At 46.5% G+C, this 25,695-nt stretch overlaps 2 protein-coding genes across 3 annotated transcripts; one reads left to right on the plus strand and one right to left on the minus strand.

Moving 5' to 3' along the window:
• The first annotated feature begins 928 nt into the window (after window positions 1-928).
• AQP11 (aquaporin 11) lies at window positions 929-7,041 on the plus strand. The gene is made up of 2 exons (XM_009962056.2): window positions 929-1,517; window positions 6,848-7,041. The coding sequence occupies exons 1-2, from the start codon at window positions 929-931 to the stop codon at window positions 7,039-7,041; spliced, it is 783 nt and encodes a 260-aa protein (XP_009960358.1).
• Window positions 7,042-13,226: 6,185 nt separating this feature from the next.
• CLNS1A (chloride nucleotide-sensitive channel 1A) lies at window positions 13,227-23,719 on the minus strand. 2 transcript variants are annotated; one of them, XM_086475711.1, is made up of 7 exons: window positions 23,571-23,719; window positions 21,237-21,373; window positions 18,725-18,832; window positions 17,864-17,974; window positions 16,487-16,660; window positions 14,841-14,919; window positions 13,227-13,268 (listed from the first exon to the last, which is right to left on the minus strand). In XM_086475711.1, exons 1-6 carry the CDS (start codon window positions 23,717-23,719, stop codon window positions 14,852-14,854), a joined length of 747 nt encoding a protein of 248 aa, XP_086331837.1. In that variant the 3' UTR covers window positions 13,227-13,268; window positions 14,841-14,851. The 2 variants fall into 2 exon arrangements, with proteins under 2 accessions (XP_086331837.1, XP_086331830.1); XM_086475704.1 differs by having other exon boundaries at window positions 18,725-18,835.
• Between the last annotated feature and the right edge of the window lie 1,976 nt (window positions 23,720-25,695).

The following is a 25,695-nucleotide window of genomic DNA, read 5'->3' on the forward strand; positions in this document are numbered from 1 at the left end:
CCACTGGAGAAGCCCAAGCATCACCACCCACCTCCTCCCGGCGCTCTGTCAAACGCTTCTCTCCCAGTAAGGGAGTGGGAGGAAGAGACCGAATTAACCCCCACACCTGCCTCCTGCGCAGGGAGGTTCCCAAAAACGGGGGGGGGGGGAACCACTCTCAAAGCCTTCAGCCAGGCGGAGGCCAGCGGCAGCTGCCAGCTTCCCCTTACCCTCCGTGTTGCCGGGCAGACCCCGCTCCGCCCTCACCGACCGCCTCCCGCCCTTTTCACCCTCCGCCGCGGAGCCGGGCGCCGCGCGCATGCGCCCTCCCGCAGCCCCTCTAGCGCGGTACCGGCGGCCGCCCCGGGCTGAGGAGGAGGAGGAGGAGGAGGAGGAGGCGACGCCGCCGCCGTCGCCTCACCTCGCCCCGCTGCGGGGATGAAGCTTATTCTGTAACTGCTGCCGTCTGCCTGCGGAGAGGTCGCGCTCCCAACCCGACCGAGACTTTGGTTCGCCTCCTCTTCCCCCCCCGCTGCCAGGGGCCCAACCTGCCCCGCCCCCCGCGGGCTGAGGGGAGCTCCGTCCGCTCCACGGCGGAGGGGCTGAGGGGAGGCAGAGCCCCTTTCTTCCCCGCCCACCCCCGCCCCGTGGCTTTTTTTTTTTCCCCCACCGCAAGGACAGCTCTTCCTTCTCCTAACCCCTTCCCTGGCGGGGGAGAGGGTTCCCCTTGCGTTCACCCCTGTCAGGCTGCGCTCCCCTGCCCTTTGCTCCCCGGGCGAGCCGGCCATCTCGCAGGCTGCAAGCAGGCGGGGACAGAAGCAGGCTCCTACCTCGAAGGGAAAGGGTGGTCATTTTCACTCCCTCTCCCGCTTTCTTTCTCCCCGTAGGTGGTGGGGTTGGACCAGGGTGAACTCCTCCTACGAGTCCTTCGGCCTGCGAAGCCTTTGCCATGGCTGGGATAAGGACCTCGCTCCTGCTGGTGGCCGACATCGTGGTAACGGTGCAGCTGTGCAGGAGATTAACCCGCTGGCGGCTGCGCTCCCGCCAGCGCCTTCACGCTTTCCTTTTGGAGATGTTTAGCACCTTCCAGATTTGCACCTGCACTAGTGAGCTGTGCCTGCTGAGCAGCGTGGAGCTGCAGCCACGCACCGCCCTGGCTTTCACCTATGCTCTGACTGTCCTGCACGGCATAACTCTGACTGGCACCGCATGCAATCCCTGTGGCACTTTGCAGTCGATGTTGGGCAGGGCGGTATCGGTCAAGATGGATGGACTCAAGATCGTGGCTCAGTTCGTGGCGGCAGTGCTTGCCAGAGTGTTCATGCACTTCATCTGGAGCCTGGAGATGGCAGAGCCACATCTCGGAGCGCACTCACGCGGCTGCAGCAACCCCATGCAGACTACAGTGGTGCAGGCGTTCTGCCTAGAACTGCTCTTTTCTGTCGTTTTCCAGGAGGCCATTCTGCTACTGAAAGAGTTTAATCACATATACAAAGCCCATTTGATTGCTCTGCTCACCACCATGCTCGTGTATGCAGGTTAGTGGGTTTTTTTCTCTCCTCTGTTCCTGTGCAATAAAGTTGTAACGGGAGGGGTTTTTATTTTCTTAGAAGTGTTAAGATGCAAAATTATTTTTCTAAGATTCCCAGAAGCGCGTCAAGGAAAGTCTTTGGTCCGACACACACAGCGTTCAGTCAGAGTTTATGTAAAGTTCACCTGGTTAGATTCCAGGCAGGTGGGGGGTTAAGAATGAAATGAGTTACGAATTTAAAATTGTGTCAGATCTACAAATAAATATGGTTAAGAGTCCTGCAGAACACAGTTAAAATAGCGAAGGATCATTTCGTAATCCAGCTTTACATAGTGTGAGAGATTTCATACAACGTGCTCTGATTTCTAAGTGGTGTTGCGAGAGTGTCTGCATCAGGAAAAAATTGCTGTTTGTGCAGCGGGAGGGTACAGACCGGTAATGTGGACGTTCTGCATTTAAATAATGCATAATTCATATCAGTGCAGTTTAGTTAACTACGTTAAATCCTTAAATCAGAAGCAGGAATGGTTGGTTGTAGAATGTATGCATAAATGATAAAATAACACATTGTGAAACCAAGTGTAAAAAAAGAAACAAAAAAAATTAGGTGCCTGTTGTATCACGGCGCTTACAGGAGTCTCATGTCGCTGTAATGCCCTGTGTGCCTGTGGCCTTGCCTCTGCCTGGCTGTCACCTCGTGCTTCCCAGTGCTGGGACACTGTCACCTGCGCAGCCTCTGGACCATCGGGGTGAAGAGGTGAGGGGAGTCAGTCTGAACTTCTTTCTGCTGACTGTTGATGCTCCCTGGTGTCCCCAGAGCTGTTAGGTCACTTGTCACTTCAGAACTGCCCTGCAGGGAGCAGGTTGTACTGGGAAGGAGATTCTGTAGTTTGGGGTACAGGGAGCTGAAAGATGGTTGCGGAACTCCTTGCTTGTGGTACAGCCTCCACCGCAGAGGAAGTAATCTAGGAAATGATCAAAAACGTTTGAGAGAGGGAGATCACCCTCTGATCTGTAAACATCTGGGATGTCATTGACGTCTTGCCCAAAAAGTTTAACTTTTTTAACACTAACATAATAGCATATAGCAGAATACAGTACAGTTGAATTTTCAGATATATTAATGAAAAAACCTTTATTCATTATGTTTAGCTGAAATTAGGTAATACCTGAAAGATTCAAAGTCGTCCGTGGAGAATTTTGAGAACTAACTTAGTAATTTGAACTACTTTTTAAAACTAATTTTTGAAGGCAGAGGCAAGGTGTCAGTGCATTTTAGCACATTAAATTTATTTCCAAATTGCTCAGTTAAAGTGTAGCCAAAGATAATCCTTCCTCTTCTACAAGCACAGAAAGCTGCATTCCTGATTCTTAACATTTTTTTCCTGCTTAGCAAATAGTCCTATAAAATAGTAACGTTTCACGTTGCCTTTCTGTTCGCTAGTTCATACAAAGAATTTGTGGCTGGTGTCGTTGGCCCGGCTGGCCTCATATCCTCTTCTAGCAGGACAAGGCTGTGTACCAAGTCCCTTCCTTGTCATAACCTTGGATGTACTTCTAGGAAACATCGGACCCGCTGTGCCCAGGCTTCTGTCCCATGCACAGTTTGTCTGTATCGTCTGCAGAACACCCTGTGGTACCTGCACCTTTTTCTTTCCATTTCTTTTAATCTAGAATCAAATCCACCATAAAAATATATACACATTCCAGAGGGCAGATCCTGAGCCTAGTTTTATCCCTTATTTAGTGGAAAATCTACTTCTTTCTTGTTGACTCTGCTCCAGGCTTCTTCCTAAGGCTTGCACTCTTTGCTGTACGCTCCAAGGAAAGGTGAGAAGTGCCGTCCTCGCCCTGCAGTAGTCATGAGCCCGGTGTTTACTGAGCACTCCGAAGATGTGGATTGAAGCCTCTTGAAGTAGAGGAGGGCGTAAAACCCCAGATTCCCATCACTGAGCTATTGCACAACAAGTGTGGGAGTAGCCTGCTGCTATTAATTTCTTTCTGCGCTGAAGTCGCAGGCTTGTGCTGTAACAGGTCTGTTTTCCAGTGGAAGGTTAGGCCAGGTGCATGTAGGACATCTTGGACCTTCTCAAACCTTTCTTGCTGCCTCTTTCCCTCTGCCCACACCTACACATGAAACGTTCCCCCGATATCCTCCATTCTCCTGCCCCCTCCCTTGTGAGGGCTGCTGGTTGGGACCTCCTTCCCACAGCCGCTCAGCACATCCTCCTGACGCACGCCGAGGAGCTGAGGCCATAGCGAGGGGCCAGGTAGGCAGCCATGGCCTGTGTCTGGTGCGTATATACGGCCCACGGTCTGTTCCGTGGGTCGCGTGGCACCGCCCTCCCCACGTCTGTTCCACCTCCACTTTGAGACACGGCGCTTCCTACGCGCAGTATGAAGAGTGACTTCCAAATCGGGGGTTACGGGTAGTGGCCTCCAACAGGCCGAGGTCTCGTTTCCACTTAGCTGGACTGGGTCGTTCTCAGGAAATCTTCTGCACCTCTTTGTTTACAAGCTTGAGCACTTCTTGAAGAGGAATGGATCTTTCTTGCTCACCGAGCACCAAAGGGCTAGGCAACCAGCATGAATTTAGGCAAAGCAATGCTAATTTAGGCAAACTGGTAATATTCTTCCTTTTTCCTACAAAAATAGTTTAGAATATTGTGTGAGTAATGATTTTTCAAACTTTAATTTGACAGATACGGGGTTCTAGTGAGGAACTCGGAAGGCTGCACTAAATTTACAAAAGAAAATTCATGGTAATGCTTCCTTTTTACACTCTGATTTTAAAAGCCAAACCAATTGTGCCTTCAGGACCCATGTTTATTACACTTACCAATGAATCAGAAATGTGAGAAACCACCTCTCGTACGTACTACATCATATTTCATGCCATGAATTATGTTCAAGTATGAGTTTGAAAGCGGTATCCTGTAAGAGGAATGGCTGCTGTCTAAAAAGGGACTTCAAGAAGAAATATCTCTTACTGTGGTTTGGTTGGGGTAAAATTTTGAAGGCTAGCCGTGGCCCTATGGCTGACACCCGGCTAAATGTATTGATACACGTACAGGGCTCAAAAACATTAAATGGCATTTATACGGTTGACTAAGTGAAGTTGTCACGTAGGTCACTGTTGGGTGTACTCCATAAAACGTACTTCGGTGTGCCACATGACGTACTCCCACAAATACCATCAGGTCATACAGTATTTCCACAATTGCAAGCTGTTCCTTTAGGTTTTATTCTACTTTGTTGTAGTTAACAATATTTGGAATTTTTTTTTACGTCTTACACAGACCAAATTGTTATAGTAGTACATACTGTACACAAAAGCCCCAAGACTGCATCCATTCTGTTTCTTCTACTAAACAGAAGGAAGAAAGAGAGCATTATGGGTTTGTGTGTTAAGGGAATGATTCAGAAGCTAAGGATGCAGACCATAGACGTGCTGGTAAAGAATATGTTTGGATATTTCCTTTGGGAAAATATTTAATTAGAGGAGGAAAAAACATCCACCTTTTGAGGGCTTTTTCATTCCCAGGCAATATTACAATGAAGTCGGAGTTGTGTGTGCTTAGATCTTGCTGAGCCTAACATAGCAAAGTGAAAATGACACACACATTCTTAATCCTGAATTTCTTCCTAACTTTGAATTTGCCTTTAGTAAATTTCAGAAGTTAAAATTACTTTCTTATGCGTTGCGTGGAGCACACGTGACTTCACCTTTTTAAGTTTTTGTGTGTACAACAATCAGAGATGGTACGCCTCCTTTCCCATAAACTCATTTATCTTTTCTGGTTCACAGACTGAGATGTTTAATGAATATTTTTAAATAAGATTATACTAGTGGCCTTGGCCTGTGGTTGTTATTCCAGTAGGTATTAGTAAGGAATATTGAAGAAATACAGCAGTTAAAACTCTGTCTAATGTTTAATGTTTAGAAAACAGCAACTGCATCCTGAGAGCGAAATTCTACTGTTAAGTGTATGTTTGTGGACATAAAAGCAGAAGCGGTGAATTCCTAAATAGATTAAAGCAAAGCAGATTACTGTCGATGGCCTTCCTGGCAACTGTGGAAGTTGTTGAATGTGTCAACGTGCGGAACAACAGGCTGCACAATAAATCTGAGTTGCTGTTGAGAACAAGTGTAAAAACAGAGTAATCTGAGTAGGTGAGCAAAGATAAAAACCTTCCCAAACTGTAATAATGGTGAAAAATAATAAGGAGACTATAGAAAGAAAAATGCAGAAGAAGAAAATGACAAAGACCTTACAAGAACTTTGAGTAAATGAGTGCATGCTCCTAACGAGTGGGGGTTAGAGCAGCGTGGTGTTTGTACAGAGGAGAAGTTCAAAGCTCACCTCGGGCTTATTTGAGAAAATCAAGAATAAGCTTTAGGAAACGAAATAGACACAATTACATAATATTTTCTGGCAATAGATTAATAGATAAAACAGTTATGGGGTGGTTAGTAACTAACAGTACAGAAATACAGGTAATTTTACTGAGCAAAGCTTTTTCTGCAGGATTGCGATGAGGGGAACAACCTAAGTCAGAACTAAAAGCGCTTACCTCCAGGTTCATCTGCAGTGCCATTACAGTTTAGTCCCCACAGTGTCAGATGTTTGGATCTAGTTATTTAGGGAATGTTTAGGCCACTTCCATTACATCTGAAGTCAGAGGCAAGGAAGGATGCTTGGCTTCTTCAAGCTTCCTTTTTCAAGAGGGCGCAGTGGGGTTCGCTTTGGTTTCCTTCAAGTAACATACAGAATAATAGTGAAGGCTTTTCCCCGAGTTATTACCATATGATAACCTTGGGGTTGTATAAATTGATATGATAATATTGGTGTTCTGGTAAGAAAGTGTAGAGGTCAGTTTAGCAAGAATAGCACTTGACAGTTTTTTCCATTATGTTGCATGTGTCTCACATGCCTCATGGGGATGTAATGGAAGCTCAGTATTTGGTTACTAATATTTGTGGGATTTCTGTCTCTTCTAAAAGCATGATACAGACTATTAGTAAAACAGCTTATAGTTTTATCAGTAGAAACATTCAACATTAGCCAAACCCACCTCTTCAAAGAATATTTTCTAGAAAGAGATAAAGGAAGTTATAGCCCCACTTCAGATATTTTAAGGTATTTTAGAAGACGGTTAAACTGTTCAAATATCATCGGGTAAGTAACTTCAGAGGAGTTTATCTGTTCAAATGGTTTCTGCTAATGCATTCTATTGCAGGGTGTGCGTTTTCATTGCAGTGTTGTGTATGTGCATTTCAATATTCATTTAAAATAAATGTTAGGAAAGATGGCTATTGGTTACATTTTATTGCAGGTGGCGATCTCACAGGAGCAACATTTAACCCAGCGTTGGCTTTTTCATTACATGCAGATTGTTTCTATGACCAATTTTACAGTTACTCCTTGGTATATTGGATAGCACCATCCTTAGGTAAGTTCTTAATTCTCTGTGTATTTGAGAAAGTGTTATTTAGTACATGGTTCCAAAAATGGCTGCTCTCTATTTGACAGCCTGCTCGTTCTCTGTTTTAAATAAAATCCAGAAAATAGTCAGTTACAACTTATGTGTAAAGGCATTCAGAATCATGGGGTTGTGTTGCAAATGTAAACTACACGTTGTAAACTTGTTGAGTGCTCTGTGCAGAGCACCTGTAACCCTGTTTTGTGAATTAAGTATCTAATACTGAGTTTCCGACAAGAGTTGCATTCACAAAATAATACCTACGGTTTTGATGAGGAAACAACCATATTCAGTTATAAAATCGTTTAGTTCAGGTGTCATGTTCAAAGTCTAAGTACTTTTGGGATACTTGGAGCAAGATAATGCACCTACCAAAAAACCACGACAGCATAGTTCCCTAAAAAGCTCGTGTTTCGGTGAGGGTTAACTAGTTAGTTATAAACCACCAGCTGTTTACCCTGGAGCGTGATCCTTTTGAAGCTGCCTGTTGTTTGGGACTTTGCCTTGATCTTAAAACCAGCACGTTGGAGGTGTGCTGCATGTTGCACCACAGGCCCTCTTGTAGATTCTAGCAGAATACTGAAAGGGAGAAGAAGCTACCTGACAGTAAATATTAGCCTGATTAAGTTCAAAAAGAGAACCATACTGGTACGTGTGCAGTTTCTGTCTTGCCTTGGGACAGTATGCAAGAACATGGGGGTGATTAATTAAAAAAAACACCCAAAACTCCACAGGTATTAGTACAAGTGCTTAAAATACGCTTTCTCAATTATTACTATTATATATCCAACCTTTTTTATCTCCATAGTATCTAAACTTTGCAGTTTCCATTCTACATTTTCACCCCAATCACTGTCTGAAACAATCTGGTCTTAGTTTACGAATAGGGAATATTGGTAACTTGAATTTTTCTAACTTAAATTACAGCTTTAAGTAGGAAGCTGTTGATTTTTAACTTCTAGTTGTGTGCAGATGAAAATGCTCCATGTAATACTCCATGCTGTTGATTGTTTACAGTGAGTCCTTGCAAATCTCGAGCTTTCTGCTTAGAGGGTATATAAAGCAGCAGTCTGCTAATCCCGATGTTAATCCTATTAGAGGGTACAACGGCGGTGAAGGTACAACAGCATGTGAAACATACACGGGAAACACCTCAAAGGGCTCTAGTTGTAACAAATAATTCCTTTTTCTTGTTTGAGGTCCTGTCTGTGTGCGTTCTACTTGCATTGACTCTCAGTCAGTCAAAAATGGAGACAGAATTTTCAGTCTAACTAAATTTCACGTTAATATAATTTTGTTAAATTAGATAAGCAGGCAGGATGACTGGACAATAGAGTAAGCTGGATAAAAGCTCGTGCGCTGTTCCAGTTAGTAGCTAATGAAATGTCTTGGACAAAGCTGATGAGCTGATGAAATATCATTGATATTTCTCAGAATTCAAGTTTAGTTTTCTGGTATATTAACTGATTTCAACCTGACAATCATTTTGAGATTTTCCAGGTTGTAGGTAGTTGGGATGTGATATTTTGGCAAGTGATCTAAAGAAAGGAGGCGTGTCCTGCTTAGTCAGCAAAATGCATCCTGCAGAACTGCTTTGCAAAAGCCTTCAGGTGATTTCGGCTTGCGTAAGAAAATCAGCAGATGTGAACACAAGTGGAACCACGGCTTGAGGAATTTAGAATGTGATTAGGGAGTAATATTGTTAGCTTTCTGTGAAAATTCATAAGCAGTGGTTTATTGTTAGTTAACATCTAGAAAATCCATATAGAATATATTGAATGCTGTCTCTTAATTTATGAGGGAAAGGAGCTGCAGACCAAGCAGCTGTGTCAAACTGCTCTGCCTTTGGCTTGGCTGATGACAGAGATCAGAATTAAAACATTAAATACACAACAAAAAGCAAGATTATTACCTCATAAGGATCACTTGCGTGGTCTGCTGAAGCTTTCTTTGTGAAAAAAGATTGTTTGCAAAAAGCACTGACTGCCTCTAGCCCTTTGGACAGAAAATGCCATTTTCCTGCAGTCCCTGCTGTATTGTATGTTAGACACTCAAATACTTGAGCACAATGTTTACTTTTGATACCACTACTGTGTCCTCCTCAAATGCATTTCAATAAAGGTCCTTTCTGTCATTTCCTTTTTTCAGGTGCAATGCTTGTGGCTTCTATGGGGGGTTAAATCCTTCCTTGGATACGCTGAGACATCAGATTCTGAAATTAAAGAATATTTTCAACATCTGCAGAGATGAAGCTTTCAAAAAACTGTTGACATCAACTTCCACACCACGTTTTAGCTGTTTTTTCTGATTTTGAGTTTGAAATACTTGACTGACATGTTTGTATTCCAGTACTTACTTTGTAATAGCAGATGGAGATTTTGAGGGTATTTGCTGATGTTTTCAGTTAAGCCAAATGAATGCGAAGGACTGTTAAAACGTTGACACTTTGTCACTTTAGCCGTAAGTGCCATTTGCTGACCTTTACTACAACAGCAGGCAAACCGAGTGTTAGAAAGTTCCCAGTTCTTTCAGGGCTTGATTTTAATGGAATTCTTCCCCTAGAAGGCACCTGCAGAAAAGAAGCTGAGGATTTCGTTCTTACATTGTCCTCATCATACTCCTACTTGCAATATACGTACCTCAGAGGAAGAAAGGCTCCACCACTAGGAGAGTCTCCACAGCTCTACTCCAGAGGTACCGTACACCAAAACTAAAAGGCTGTAGGAGCAGCATTGTTTTAATAATATCCAAGTGCAGGTAAGTAACCCCTCGCTTTTTTTCCCGGAAGGCTCTGCCCCACCCTGTCCCTCTACGGTTTTGAATGTTTAAAGGAAAGGAGGGACTCGGACAGCTTTTTTCCACACAGTAAAATGAAGAACCAAGCCTTAAACAGCTACTGTTGTCAAACTGTCTTCTTGGCAAGGATTTGGGAAGTAAATCTTTTCATGCAATTTCTTACTTGTTGCACTAAAATCTTTCCTGGTTTTAATTTTCCATGGTACATTTATGATTATATTGCAAAATTAAATCAACTGTTTGAACATGCTTTTCATAGAAGAGAGTCTTATCCATGGCCCTGTACTCAGTCATGAAAATAAAAAATAAAAAAGAAGTAGCACTGAGGAGCAGCTGAGGGAACTGGGGGTGTTTAGCCTGGAGGAGGCTGAGGGGAGACTTTATCGCTCTCTGCAACTGCCAGAAAAGAGGGTGTAGTGACATGGGGGTCGCTCTCTTTTCCCAGGTAACAAGCGATAGGACAAGAGGAGATGGCCTCAAGTTGCACCAAGGGAGGTTTAGATTGGACATGAGGAAAAAGTTCTTTTAAGAGTGGTAGGGAGGTGGTGGCATCACCATCCCTGGAGGTGTTCACAAGACGTGTAGATGTGATGCTGAGGGACATGGTTTAGTGGTGGCCTTGGCAGTGTTCAGTTAACGGTCTTTCCCAGCCAGAATGATTGAATGATTCTGCAAGAGCACTAGAGCTGTGGGTTATCGTCCCGCAGCACTGGGATACGAGTGCAAGTCGACCTACTAAAGGAAACACAGCTTTGGCCAAACCCGTCCCGGGGAGCACTGCTCACCCCCACGCTCTCAGCCTGGCCCGGCGCCGTCCTTGAGCTGGGTTGACATTCATCCGCTTCGCTGCGGCTCTGCCACGGGGCGGGCTGCCGCAACAGGAACACGATGCACAAGACCTCTGAAAAAACACCACGCGCTCCTTCTGAACCACATGCTTTGGGAGGCTTCTGCCCATCGCCATCTTCCTTTACTGGCTTTTACCACTTTTACTCATTTTTAAAATGATCTGTACCCTACAGATTTTTTTTTCTCCCTGGGACTTCGCCTTTACCAATACGCTCAAGCCCAGTTTTTAGCCCATTTCTTACAGAAACGAGCCTTACACAGTGAACTGATTTGCGTGTCTCCTTCGAGCCCATGAGGCCCACAGGGTAAAGGTCTCAAAAATAAACCTCAAAGAGCGCAAGAACAGGCAGCCAGGGAAAAAGAGAAAGCAGAGATACAAACCAACAGGCAGCCAAGATTTGTTATGTCCTACTTCCACATCATTTTTGATGGCATGCCAAAGCAAAGTCCATACAGCAAATAGGTCAGCTCTGACTTCACTGGGCCCACGTTGTTTATTTTGGCATAACATACAGTTTAAAAAAAAAAAAAAAAGTGGTACAGATCTGGGTGATTGACAAGTCGTTGCCCCATTTATAGCCACTAGAAGTTGAATTTTTAAAAAAAAAAATCACTAACAGACAAGCCTTAAAGTGACTAAACTAAGGCAAGACAAAAGCAAAAAAAAAAAAAAAAGTAGCAGAAAGAATGAAAAATAAAACCTAGGAACTGAATAATTTAACTGGTTTTGGTAGTACAGACAAAAATGACTATTTACATTCAAAGCAGTGAACGTTTATGACGTGTTCCCAGAACACTGACACGTAGCTTGAATACAGTTTTATGAAAAATAAACCTTGTCGATCCGCCCCAGACACTTCTCAACGCTACCTTCAGGGCTCACCCAGGTTTCTTTCCGAAATTCATCTTACTCCATTGATTTGACTGGAAGCATCCTGAAATGTCTGCTCCTGGAGCTCTGCCCCAGCACCACGCAAACCCTCCTTTCTGGAGGGCCACAGCGCGAGAGCACCGGAGGAGCTGCCCGCAGTCCCGCAGGTGAACAGCGCCCGTCCCCTAGGAGGGGTAACAGGCAGGCTGCAGTTTAGTATGAAAAACCACAAAACACCACACTCCAACTAAGGTTTGCACCAAAAAAACCCACCCCAAGCTGGTCAGTTTTAACGAGAAATGGCGATTTAGACTGGTATGAGCCTTCCTTCCTAAACTATGGTGCTGGCGGAGTTTTAGCTGTCGCAAAAATCTCGCCGGGCGAATACCCCCCAAATCCCAGTGCAAAAATTAAAGCATCCCTCCGTACCCTCCTTTGTTACTCTGCATCCCTAACAAAACATGCATCCCTGTACATAAATATTTATACATGTTATATAAAGGGGCCAGTAAAGATGTTCTTGTAGAACATCTTGTTGTGTAACATGCTAAATACCTAATTTATTGAGCAACGCCAGTAGTTCATAACACTATTAAGTCATCACTAATCTGACTAATGAACATTCCACAAAGAGCGGTTCTAATTTTCCCATACATCGAACCCAAACCCTATCCCAACGCGCTAAGCGGGGCGGGACCACTCAATACAATTCCAAGAGTGTAGGACTGGTGAAGAAAACTGTTCACATACCAACATATCGAAAAAAAATCCACAAGACAACTGAAAATCCAATGAAAATGGAAAAAGTTTAGTATCGGACTTTCATTTGAATACTGGGGGAGGAAACCCTGGAATGCGCTGACATTGCCCTGTGGCAAACCCGCCACCACACCGAGAGACGAAACGGTGAAAGCTCAGCAGGACGAAGCTCCTGGCAATCTACAGCTGGGTTCCCGAGCCTGGGATGTGTTGGACTAATTCTGTCTTACAGGCGCACTCTGCGAATGATGAAAAAGGCTTCACTGGACTTTTTTTTTGTTACAGAAGCGAGTGCCAAACCTCAAGGGACGTCAGCTCCGAGTTTGCCAACTGCTTGCTGAAGGACTGAGAACTGCAACACAGAGTTGGTTGTGAGATACAAAAATCTTAGTTTATTTAACAATGTTGTTAACGTTTAATACAAAGACACAAAACAGTTGGGTTTTTTCAGGACTTTACAGACTGTATTCCTTCTCTACCACCCAAGCTCTGCTCTCCGAGAAATGAAAGGGACGCGACAGCACTGAACTGATAAAAGCCAATTGTTTGAGGGGCATTAAATTTTGCTTTGCTTGTAATCCTTGGCCGTCCCTATTTCCTTTTGGTTGAACTTTGTAACATTTCTCATTCCATTCTGCTCCACTGACTCAGTGAACAGGTACAAAAATACGGGACATTCTAGGACAATCTAAAACTGTGTTCCACTTGCACTTTGATTTCTGAAGTTCTAGAATTCCTACAAAGGCTTCTTTGAAATGCCCCCTGATTAGCCCCATTCAAGTGTTAGATGCGAGAGGTTTTATTGGTTTTTTTTGTTTGTGGTTTTTTTTTAAATAACCCCATAGTGGTCACAACTGTCAAACTCTGTTTTCAACATCTATAAAAGCACTGATAGACCTAGATGTCTAAGCTTAGGTCATTAAAAGAAAGGTTAAATCCCGATAGTCACCGCAACGCCTTCAGTTTTACAGCTTATTCTGGAAGTGCCACAAGAGGAATCTGAAAGAGAAAAGACACCAAAAGTTTACATAATTGGCATTAAAAGACAAGCTTGCTGCTCGTCACAGAGGAGCAGCTCTCTGTTGTTTGCAGTCACAGAGGACAGCGCTTTGCTGCAAGCCCGCTTGTTTTCAGGAGGGCTGAGCATCTCTGCGCCTTCCACAGCGGCTCTAACCTCGGGGCAGCCAAGGACAGCGCGCCATTACCAGCCGTGCTGGTACGCCCGTGCCCTGGAAGACCCCGCCGCCCACAGACACGCCAGTCGATTCGGAACAGTTACCGCCGCCTCGTGATGCGACAGACAGAACAGCGCTTATTACGAGTCCGGTGGAAATGTCCCGCATCAACTGTCAGCAAGTCTTCCAGGAGCTTCAGCGGGCGCCTGTCGCGTCTCGTTTGGGTAACGAGCAGTAACGTGCAACGTGAGCGTCCCCCAGGGCATGGCTTTAGAGGCAGGGCAGCGCGGTGCCCTCTGAGGGAGCCCCAACAAGCTGCCCTCTGAGGGAGCCCCAACAAGCTGCCCTCTGAGGGAGCCCCAACGAGATGTTCTCGTCGATCGTTTTTGCAGTTCGGAAGGTTAAAAGGGCTGAGCTGCCCCATGTAATGCTGAGAACGTCGCGCCGCGCTCCCTCTCTGCCCCTCTTCTCGCAGGGTGGAACCAAGCCACCCCTGTGCTCAAGCTCGCTCGCCTGGGCTCAACGCCCCGCTAACAAGAGCTCTCTTCTTGTCCCTTTGCACCTCCAGTTGTTTACGGCCACCACGTATCCTCGGGTTTTGAACTTAAATTACATCACGGCAGTCGGGCTGGGGGTCACTTTAAAAAGGCTCATCGTACCCACAGCCCCCAAACCGCTCCCTGGAGCAATGTCACTGGAGGCTCCACGTGCGGAGCCCTTGATCTGCCCTGACAGGCGTCAGCTCCTCAGCTCTGATCAGCACCAGCAGAAGCACCAAGGGCTCCCTGCGCAGTCACCTCTCGCAGCACTCATCTCCCACAGCCACCCGCTGCGCCGTGGAGCGCACAGAGTCAGCAGCGGGAAGAATCCCACTGACCAAAACTGGTCCTTACGGGGTGTATTTTGCGCTTTGCTAGATCAGTCAACACCACTTCCACCAGCGGTTTCAGGCTGCTACCAGCCACTAACTCTCCTTAATCCTGCTCAAGTTTAAATGAGGGCAATAAGCATTCAAACTGGAACTTTCAACAGCACGATTATTTTTTATAAACAACAGACTGAAATCATCTTGGAGATGGAGTCATCAGAGCCAAGCTTTCTGTTCACTAAGAGTCACCCCATCTGCAGCTGCAGAGGTTTTTTTTTATTTCCAGACAGGCAGAGCCGTGCAGGTTACCTGTGCAGGGTGGTGGTTTACACCAATCAGCCACTTTGGACAGATCATTGAACATCTTCCCACAAATGTCATCGCTACAGCTACCGTCACCTTCCCTAAATCACCATCACAAGGTACCTCCTGCGGGAGGATGGGGCATCAGGCACATTACACAAACCGCGGAGAGGGAAGGCTCTGCAGGACTGAAAAGCATCGGCGCTGGAAGACAGAAGAACTTACATACGTCCTCCTCAGTGATCGACTTCTGCGTCCTCAAACTGCCCCGCGACCACCGGTGCTATGTCCACCTCCATCCCATCTGAAAAACCAGCAAAGGCTACGTGACACCGCAGGCTCGCAAGCGGATGACGCCGTCACACGAAGGAGAGCGAGTGCCCTCTGTTGACAAGAGATGGCCAGAGCAGAAAACTCCTTCGCTGAACTTTTCCCAAAGTGGCCTCAGGAAACACTGCGGCGCTCACAAGTTTGTGGGTTTTGTGCCAGCTCCATCAGTTGGTCACTTAAAGATGTCACCGCTTCCTATAACCTCATCTCACTTTATCTTACTAAAAGACTTAAATACCGGATTTAAATTATTTCATTTTTTTTTAAATTAAGTTTCGGTGTAAGAAATGGCAGGATTCCCTTTAATAGCTTCAACTGTTCTCCAACAGGAAGGGGCTGGAGCCTGACCTGAAACCGCTCTCAGCAATCACACTGAAAAAAGGACCAATCGCTCGGTGCTGCACTGTCCAAAAATAACAGAATTCTCAAACGGAGCTGCCCTGGGGATAGTAATAACTGCAGCAAACCAAGCAGCAGTACCGTAGCAAAAATGATTAGGAAGGCAAATAAAACCGATGAAGATGGCTTTCAGACACGTGACATACTCGCTGTTCAATTTTCCTTTTCAAAATTTTGGCATTCAGAAACCTGACAAAATTTTCAAAGGAAGGGCACTGCTAAAACACGAGTATATCAGCTAAGGTTATTTTTACATTTTATACGTTTAATCAAAGTTGTGGAACAAAGAGAACCTATAAAAGAACTGACAAAACAAATAGATTAAAAAAAAAATCACGAGAACAGGTTAGTTACGATTCTGCTGCCTGCTCTAGGCAAGCTGACGGCTAGAAATCCACAACAGCTGCATCATTTTTTGTCCTTCAAAAATATCAGGCTGTACTAAAATACTGCGATTTATATCAAAAAAAAGAAGCAACACTACTAAATTATTTCCATGTTGTTCTCCCAGGTAACATATTGTTCCAGCAAAAACAGCATGCAGAAAAGGCAAAATTTGAGAGATATTTTTTTTTTTTCCCTGACAAAAAGAAACTTCACTCCTTAAATACACGTTTGAACAATCAGCGGCATTAAGAGACAGCGTCCTTCAGAAAAGCAGGTTTGTTTGGGTTTTTTTAGATCTGTTTCAGGGTATGTCAATGATTCTGAATTCACACTGAACTCTGTAAAGAGAATTATTAACTTACAATTTAGGGTATTTAAAAAACCACAACTATTACCTGTTTAGAATGGAAATTGCTTCCTAATCCCAGTGTACACTGACGAGTTTAAATTTTTCTTTTTAATCCTAAATCAACGTCACCCTACCACTCTTCCAGGAAATCATACTGCTAAAAATCAACAATTCCAGACGCAGTGGTCCTCACTCTTTAAACACAGCAGCCCTCCATCCACAGCAGGCAACACGCTGCCTGTGGGGCCACAGGCGTTTTAACAACCTGTGGCAAGACGGCAGCTGCCGCGCACAGTGCGGTAAGGTACCGCCCACAGCGTGATACTTGCTCACAGTCCTGGTGTTTATGGATCAGCCAGACTGGAGAATTTCGGATATTCTTTAGCAAAACAGAAGCATTTCTTACCTTCAAACTCCCTGATGGAGTCTTCTGTTCTCACCCCAGCCATGTGGTACTGAGTGCTGACAGACTGGGCCAACATGCCTTCTAACCTCTCCAGAGTGGCCTGACCTTCCGCGGTTAAGTGCGCCAGTCCCTCTTCGTAAGTGTAAAAGGATGGGATGTCACCTTGCTCTAGCTCTGCAAAAACAAGGGGACATTGATCAGACCCAAGTTTAAGAGCCTGCATCAAGCAGGGGTGGAGGAACAGGACAACAGCTAGGCGAGTTACGCCGACATAAGCTGACTGGGATTAAAAAGCTGCTTACAGCAGTTATAGGCTATACCCAGCCTGACCGCGCCACAGCGAGCACGTCCACTGGGAACAGAAAAGGCTGGTATTTGTGTCTTGGGGCTTCTGAGAATGAGAACAAGGTTTTGGCAGGATTCCAGTGGTTTGTGACAGCTAAACTACAGATTTTCTGCAGATTTCTGCGTTTTTAGACTGTGCCTGGGGCAAAAAGAACGTTTTGGCAAGAAGAATAATGACCAAGTGTCCTAGGTTACAGTGTAAAATGTACCAAAAGGAAAAAAAAAAAAGTATTCTATCACCATCTTCAGAAGCTGTTGAGACCAGGTGGGACGGTGCTCCCTGCCTCCCCCCTCTGGACTATCTCCTGTTCATGGGCACAACAATGCCTTATCGCCTGACCCATCGATAACTCGCTCCTGGGCTATCTCCTGTTCATGGCCCATCAAGGAACTGCCTCACGACTCCCCATCCCATGGTGAGATGCTCCGCCCGGGGGGAAGGAGCCAAGCAGTCCATGCCAAATAAAAACGGAGATCTCCAACACCCGAGCAGCCTTCTTCCACTGGATTCCCAGAGGACCTTTTCCCCCCACTGGAGTTCCAGAGGACAAGAGCTACCTCCCTACCACTGGACCTTCGGAGGAAGACCAGACCCTTTTACCTGATCGCTGCTTCCACAGAACTACACCCATCGCTTCAGGAGGACTGCAGCCAGCATCTTATCGGACTGCTACTGCCACCCTAACAGGGTGTCAGGTTGTAGTTCTGACTCTGTCAGTGTAAACCAGTGGGTTGTTTGTTTTTTCCCTGCCTTGTGTTATATATATATATATATATATATATATTAGTAAAGAACTGTTATTCCTATTCCCCATATCTTTGCCTGAAGGCCCGTTAATTTCAAAATTATAATAATTTGGAGGGAAGGGGGTTGCACTTTCCATTTCAAGGGAGGCTCCTGCCTTCCTCCGCAGACACCTGTCTTTCAAACCAAGACACCAAGGAACTTCTAAACAGACCAAACCATGCTTACGATGGATACCAGGTATCCACGTGCTGGCAGGTATTTCAGAAGGAAGGACTGTTACGAACCGCGGGCCTCGACGTCGTACTCCTCCCCTTCATAATCGTTGTCTGAATCTTCATCGTCTGGGTCTGGGTGCAGAGCTTGGCATTCACACATCGCTGAAAACATGGCGTCCACTGCCGGAACACAACCAACACAAACCTCCCTCGTTTCTCCAACAACACCCCACAACCACAGGCAAGAAATCCTGGACCGAGTGATCAGAGAGATTGAGGATATTCCTTTACCAGAACCACTATGGAATTTGTTAGGTGAAAGCATCGCCCAAACAAGACAGCAGAGAAACAACACAGGTTTCCTAGATCCAGCCTCCTGGATCCAGTTTATCCCCTTAACAGCACTCTGCCGTTAGCACATTGATGATAAGGGCTTATCTCTGGACAATTCAGCCTGTGGTCACCCACTACAGGGTTCCTTGCAGCATTTAATATAAGAGATTCTTAAAATCTGCATCCAGCTGTAAGTTCCCCACCGAACGGGATACGCCCGCTTTCCACTGGAAGTGTCTGGACATTAGCAAGTGCCTAAGGAAACTGTCACTGACTCAACTATCCCTGAATTTGTAATTAAAAAGGTGTCTCCTGTATCAGTCCTCTGCAAATGCACACCCATAGGATCATCCGTGTCATGTTTTTATACTGAAATGTCTCTGTTTTACAACACTGGAATATTCCTTGAGAAGCAGCTGCTTGAAATATTCCAGCTTCAAGCAAGATAAAAGAATTTGCTTTATTCTTTTCAGCACAGAGAAATCAAGTAATTAGAGAAGGACACTAAAGGATCACACCATTCACATCTCCACACCCCAGCATCTTCCACGTATAGCCAGGACTTCAAGCTAAAATGCGATTTCCCCCTTCACTTACGGGCTGATTTGTCGCTGGGTACAAATCTGAATTCTGCAATTGGTTCAACGTCGTCATCGCTATCTTCCTCTTCCTCCCCTTCAGCCACAGCAGTCTCTTTTGTCTCCTCTTCTTCAGGAAATTGAAAGATATATAAGAGAAACGTGTTTATTTTGTCCAAAAGAGTCATGTCTGTTTATTCACGCCCGGAATCACACACTTCAATCAGAAACTCGGACGCAACCTGAGAGAGGCACAAACCAACCCACTCCCATCCACGTTACGGACGTACGAGTCCTCTCACAGCGCCGCACCACCACCTGCAACGCACACACAAACTCCTCTGTTTATGATTTCAGGATTTTAGATTTCTGTAACATCACATACTTCAGGAAAACTGCCCGGTTCTTATTAAAAATGACTGCGCTCAAAACCCCCACAGTTCACCGTCATCGTTGACCTGCACAATGCTGTAGTATCTTTTCAGTCACATGAATTTTACAGCTCACGGAATGGCAGGGGTTGGAAGGGACCTCTGGAGATCCTCTAGTCCAACCCCCCCCGCCAAAGCAGGTCACACAGGACTGCACCCAGGCGGGTTTTGAATCTCTCCAGGGAAGGAGACCCCACAGCCCCCCTGGGCAGCCTGTTCCTTAGCACTACTCTCATGAAATCAGCCCGCCTCCAGCGCGGCCTCTCGCAGAGGACTGTGACATTCACAGACGATCTCAACTCCATGTCTTGACACTCCCAGCCAGCAGCAAGATGTCAGAGGTAGAAAGTGCCCCCAGAGCTAATGACATCTGCGGGCAAAACCGCCCTTCCCTACTCTGTGCCCTACCTACACGAATACGTAAGCGACAACACGACAATTTCGCTTTCCATAAACATGAAAACCACGAAAACGACGGCCGCAGTTCAGCACTTTGTGGCTGGGGACACTGCACTTGCACCCACAGCCTCAAAAGCACGTAACTATTTTCCACAGAAAGAGAGGGACACGGTTAAGGCTGTTCCCCGAGAGCAGCTTTCATCACATACAGAACTGGCATCACCAAGGATGTAACGAAGCCAAGAAGCTGCCAATCAGCTGCCCCAAAAACGAAGCGACCCGATCCTTTTCCAGCTGACACCCCCGGGCACAGCTTGTCGCTGCTCAGTCCAGCCCCTTGTTTTCAACGAAGTCAACCTCTGACGGCCTTTTTCTGCAACAGGGGCGAGGGGAAGGCACACACCCGCAGAGAGCGCAACAAAAACTTTCTGAGGAAGAACAAAACGTACTCTGCCCGACTAAGAACGACGCCTCTCGCAGCCAAGAAGTGGAGAGGTTTGGGTTTAACGCTAGTCAGCAGTTAAAAATGCAGGCCAGACTTGAAAACTAAACCTACTTGCTGCAGAAGATTTACTGTAGCCAGAGTTCACATGTTAAAAAAAAAAACAAACCACAACAAACTCCCACCAAAAAAACCCAACACCAAAATGAGCCCGTTAAGGATTTATAGGTAAGAGCTATCACAGCCTATCTGTATTTTCAAACACTATTATCAGACTGAATTAAAAGCTGGAAACAGTATCCTGCTTCAGACTAGGTTCGGTTTATTTCAAAATAAACACAGTTAAAGGAAAATAAGGAAGAAGAACCAAGACGTGTACGTAGACATCCTCTTATTATTTGTAGTGATAAGAGCGTCAGAGGCCATTAGTAACGTGAGAGAAGGAAATAATGAAGCATATTAATAGCTTAAAAACTCCTCTGCCTCCTCGGAGTCTTGTCAGCACTTTCAGTATATAAACTATTTAAAGAAAAATTAAATGCCAGATTTTAACCTTTAATTACGATGGGCAGGAAGGGGAAAGAAGTCCTGCTCAAGACTGAACACTTGTTGCTCTTCAATTGAGACGGTAGTTTATGACACATCTAAAATATTAACAGGTCTGCCAGAAGAAAAAAAAAGCGGATACATCAAAAATATAGAAAATCTTCATACAAACTATGAAACAGAAACCTTGTTTTCTGTAGGCTAACAGGTTGGTTCCGTGGGAAATGTACAAACATCCATTAAGCCTGGAAACACGAGCTATTGTCTCTTTTTTTTTGTTGTTAAGCAAGCTGTGGGAGAAAAGGAATGAAAGCTTCCAGGCTGCTGCCAAACAGCAGGAATCCATACAGCCTGGAGAGGGCAGCAGAATTAACATAAATGTAATAAAGCAAAAACGACACCCAAGCTGGAATCACAGGGAGACTGCGGAGGAACTAGACTGGTTCAAAGGAGCCTGAGAGAGGAGAGAACCGATTCTCAGCAGCTCCAGCTGCACGTAGTCATGTGCTGAGAGCAGAACAGCACAGAAGTGACTCCAAACAAGGGCAAAGCTACACTTGTAAACCAACTGTCCTTGTAGGAAACGAAAAGGAAAATACAAGCTATTATGTAAATGAAGCATATAATTTTCAAAACCAAAATTCACTCTTTTTGAAGAGGAAATGACGCCGCTCAGGACCGTGCGGGAACACTAAGCAACGCTCCGGGCGTACCTTCGAATTTGGCGTTCACCATGACGTAGAGGTGCTCCCAGGGGTAAGCGCTCAGGTCCCTGGAGACGGCGTGTAAACTTATGGTGGGGTAATCCAAGGAGAAGCCAACTCCGGAGTTTTCCAGCCAAGACAGGCGGCTAACAAGGAGGGGAAGGGAAAGAAAAAGAGACACAAGTTAGAAACTATCAGAGGAATCCAAAGTACCTGACTCACACCTGCAGAAAAGCAAACCAACCCCAAAAAAGTGAGTAATTCTGGCCAAGTCCCTTACCCCACTCTCCAGTAACACACGGTCCTGGACCTGCCCTGACAGGACCTTGCAATGGCATCAACAGAGGGCTGAGGCACAAGAAACCTTTTCTTACAGAACGTGAAGCTGAGCACCCTGAACGCATTTCAGCTTTATCACATTTGCACTAAACCCTGAATTTCCCTCCCTGCCTCTTTCGTTTCCTCCTCCCTGCAGACACCTCTCATCCCAAAGAGACCTACAGAGGTTCCGGAGTGTGATTTATAACTCCAACTATTAAACGTTCTGTGGTTTTTCAAGATAAAGAGAGCACCAAAAGGAAAGTCGCTATTGTAAATTCTGAAGGATTATACACCTGACACGGGTATAGCCTGTATGTAGAAGAACAACCGGCTCTGTGATCAGCAGAGCTAACAAAGCCAGCCTATGGTTTTCCCCCCATATAGCAACTTCTGTGCTATAACCTCTGCTTCCCCCCATTTTCACTCTCATCCCGAATTACAGCAACAGACAGCACAGGTTGTCGCCACTGGGCTGCCACCTCCTTCGTATCAGAAAGGGCAAGAAAGAGCTGTCTTTCTAGCAGCCAAGGAATCAAACCCAAGCTAGTTTTGGGTGTCTGCGATCAACGAGGTCACCCAGCGAACAGAAATACCGAGGGGCAGAAAGCAAGACCTCCGCCACGCACGAAACCCAGCGCTCACGAGTTTTTGTGCGGGGACAAAAGCAACGAGAAGGTCACAGAAGGCTCCTCGCCTCGGGAAATCGGGCTGAGAGCAAGAGCGAGCGAAGTGGGAGCGAGGAATTTCTTCCCTAGCCTCAACCAGCCAGTTCTCAATGTTTACAGCTGTTGACGTAGAGTCAGGACGCGGCTCCAAAGCCTCATTGTCCTCCTGGGCGGCTGGTTCTCCTGCAGCGCAGCGCTCCTGCTAACGCTGGCGTTTTCTATTCAGCACCAGCAAGCGACCCTGGTGGAAGCTCTGCGACGCGCTCGAGCCGTGTTGAGAGGAAGCTGGCAGCCTCGTAGGTGCCTCGCACAAAAATCTATTGAAAGCAAGTTACGAGGAAACCCAACATTATACACACTGGGAGCAGATGCTGCCTGAACAGAAGCCCTTTCATCTGCGACCAAACCACTAAACAAAACGGTAACTGAAATGCCAGAGAGATTCCTCTCCCAGCGGAACACAACATCGCTAACAAGTTCAGGTGGGGCAAAAGCCCCTCAAAAATATTACTCATTTTATTAACGCTTTGTCTAAGGTTTCAAAAGACAATTCACTCCTCAGTGCACGTTTCAGACGGCGCTTTTGTTCTAACAACACTCTTCTGTTGCAGAAATAGATTAGTTCGAATATTTTTCCATGGTTAAAGAATATCACGTTGCCTTAATCAACACGCTGTGTTCTTGAACTGTACGATGCAGGGAGGATTTAAACTACAAAGAGCTCAGATAACATCTTTCGGAATAACCAAACTGACTTCTGCCTCGTAAGAGCATACAGCGTCCGCCTGATTAGCGCGACAGGAGAGACTTCACAGAACCACAGCAGTTACTAACAGCAGAAAACCGACAGCCCCGTGCACTCCCCCGCCGTGTTTGTGGCGCACCGGCCGGCCCGTCCCCCTTTGCTGGGCCGTTTTTTCTTCCTCCTTAAAACACCGTTTAGAGCAGGAATAGCGGGGACCCCCCTCATAGCTTGCCCCTCACAGCCCTCTCTGAGGGACTCCCCCACACGGCAACCCCCCTTATCCGAGTCCCCCGCATCCCCCTTCGGGCAGGTCCTCTCAGGGGACACCCACCCCAACCCCCCCCAGTCACCTCAGGGGAGAGAGCCCCTCGGGGGAGGCTCCATGCCCCCCCCCCCCCCCAGAGAAGCGGACCCCTCGGGAGAGAGGCCCGCACACACGCGGCCCTCCCGGCCTGGTCTCACCAGCCCCCAGGGAAGCCCCCGCAGGGACTCGCAAGGCAGCCCCTCACACGAGGGTCCCGCCGCCCCCTCAGCGCAGCCCCTGCACCACGAGGCCTACGGGGATCCCGAGAACCGTAACCCCCCCCCGCCCGGTTCCGCGCCCCCCCTCACCTCTCGGCGATGTAGAGCGTGCCCGCGCCCAGGCTGCGCCCCGCCAGCACCGCCTCCGTGTCAGGCTGCTGGTGGCGAACGCCCTCGGCCGGCGGCGGGAACCGCTTGAGGAAACTCATGGCGCCGCCGCCGCCTCCCTCCTCCACCATCTTCCTCCTCCTCCGCAACCTCCGGAAGCGGAACCGCCCCGACGGCCGCCGGAAGCGGAACTCCTCGCGCTGCTCGGCCTCTCTAGGCGCGTCTCTATGGTGCGGGCCCGGGCCGCCGCCATGTTGGAGCCGTTCCCGCCCTGAGGGCGGCCGTCGCCATCTGCCCCGGCCGGGCCTGAGGCGCGGGCGGCACCGCCGGGGGCTTCGTTCTCCCTGGGGTGGTTTGTCACCGACCGGCGGGGGGGTGGGGGTGTGTTTCACCCCAAAGCGCCCATGTTGCTGGAGGTGAGGCCTGGCGTATCTCCAGAGTGGTGCAGTTCTCATAATCAAGTTTGGATTTTGAATAGATAATTACTTTTCATTGATAACTAATTGCTTTTAATGAACGACGTAATTGCTTTAAGGGATAACTCACGCTTTGTATTAATGCAATCAGTTCACATTATTGTAAGAAATATCGAAAACCTCACTGATGCTCAGAAACAACAGCTGCTTTACGAAGGAGGTCAAAGCTAAAGCTGCTGCTCATTGTGAAATTGTCCAGAACACAGAACAGGGAGACAGGTACAGGGAGTGAAAGTGCACATTCTTGGTGTGTCATCTCATGGGATGAAACCAGAGAAACTAAGGAATGTTAAGGTGAAGACCCTCACCTCCTCCCCATCCTAATTTGTAGATCAGAGATCTTGATCAGTAAGATAACCAATGATTATATTAGTATAGGAATACTCATGAAGTTAGTTAATAGGGTGGACCAATCATTGTAAATATCAAAATTAATAGTGGGCATAGCATGTATGCTTATGTTAAAATATGTTAAAGACCATGACTTTGCAGAAAAAGAATATAAAATGCTGAATTTTTTTATGTAACTTGGAAGCACGCTAGGTGGAACTATCCCCCGTGCTTCCCAGCGCTGCCATAAAGAAGTGCCGGCTTCTCTGCAACTGCGTAGATAAGTTTGTCGTGATGGCGACCTTTCGTCAACACAGTCTGTGTCCCAGGAGCAGCTGTCGCCAGCAGTTTTTGAGTAAAATGTTCAGTATCTGGAGAAGAGAAGGAAAGAGGGGCGTTGAGGTGATCACCGACCATTCCTCCTCTCATCCTATCAGCTGAACTCTGCCCCCAGCCTGTCGGGAAGCAGCCATCCATTCTAAATCATCTTCCTGAAAGAGCTAAACCCCTGACAGAGACCTCACTGTGATACATCAAATCTTTACTTGCGTGTTTTTTTTAGTTTCGCTGGCATCTTTGTTTTCCTGAGTTTTCCTTCCCCCACAAGGATGGGTTTAGCTCTTTGCTGAGCAAAGTTGATAAATAGATAACATCTTGCCTGACATCAAGGAGACAAAGCTCCAGATATCAAGGGGGCATCAAGGAGACCAAGCTCCAGGCGTTAAGAAGACCTGTCTAGTACTGATTGTCAGAAAAGGTTGCATCAGAAAAGGGGCCCTGGCTTGTGCTCAGGAAGGAGGGTTCAACTAGAGGACAGTGTGAGGAAGACTACGAACGCTGGGAACTCAATAACAACAGCCTGTGGCTACTGAGTTTTCATCTCGGAATCCTGACCCAGCCGCACCCAGCCCCCCGCCTCGCTGAGGAGCGTTAGAAGGCAAGGGGGTTCGGAAGCTCCGAATTTGGTATCACTCCTCCTCCCTCTCACATTTCAGACATCTCTTCCCAACACTACAAGCACAGCAACATCTCTTTAAATTCCCGCTTTTCCTTTCCCTTTCCAGGGCTAAAACCATAGGGTCCTGCGGAGTAAGTCCGCAATCCTTTTGCCACTCCGGATGATTTCTTAACGTAAAGAATGAAGCTACAGATGGTACCTCATCCCACTTACTTTCTCTTCTACGAAACAGTATTAATTGTAACAGGATGTTAATATTTTGAAGTTCCATTCTTTGGCCATTTTTCTTGATCATCTAAAATAGACAATGGCCACCGATGATGACAATAATTAATTGTCTCCT

This window comes from Leptosomus discolor, chromosome 1 (genome assembly GCF_034619465.1).
Source record: "Leptosomus discolor isolate bLepDis1 chromosome 1, bLepDis1.hap2, whole genome shotgun sequence".
NCBI lineage: Eukaryota > Metazoa > Chordata > Aves > Leptosomiformes > Leptosomidae > Leptosomus > Leptosomus discolor.

Coding starts and splice junctions, on each gene's coding strand:
- AQP11 (XM_009962056.2), top strand. CDS start 929: ATGGCTGGGATAAGGACCTCGCTCCTGCTGGTGGCCGACATCGTGGTA. Junction 1,518..6,847: donor CACCATGCTCGTGTATGCAG/GTTAGTGGGTTT, acceptor ATTTTATTGCAG/GTGGCGATCTCACAGGAGCA.
- CLNS1A (XM_086475704.1), bottom strand. CDS start 23,719: ATGGTGGAGGAGGGAGGCGGCGGCGGCGCCATGAGTTTCCTCAAGCGG. Junction 18,836..21,236: donor GGTGAACGCCAAATTCGAAG/GTACGCCCGGAG, acceptor AATTTCCTGAAG/AAGAGGAGACAAAAGAGACT. Junction 17,975..18,724: donor ACCCAGCGACAAATCAGCCC/GTAAGTGAAGGG, acceptor GTGTTCCGGCAG/TGGACGCCATGTTTTCAGCG.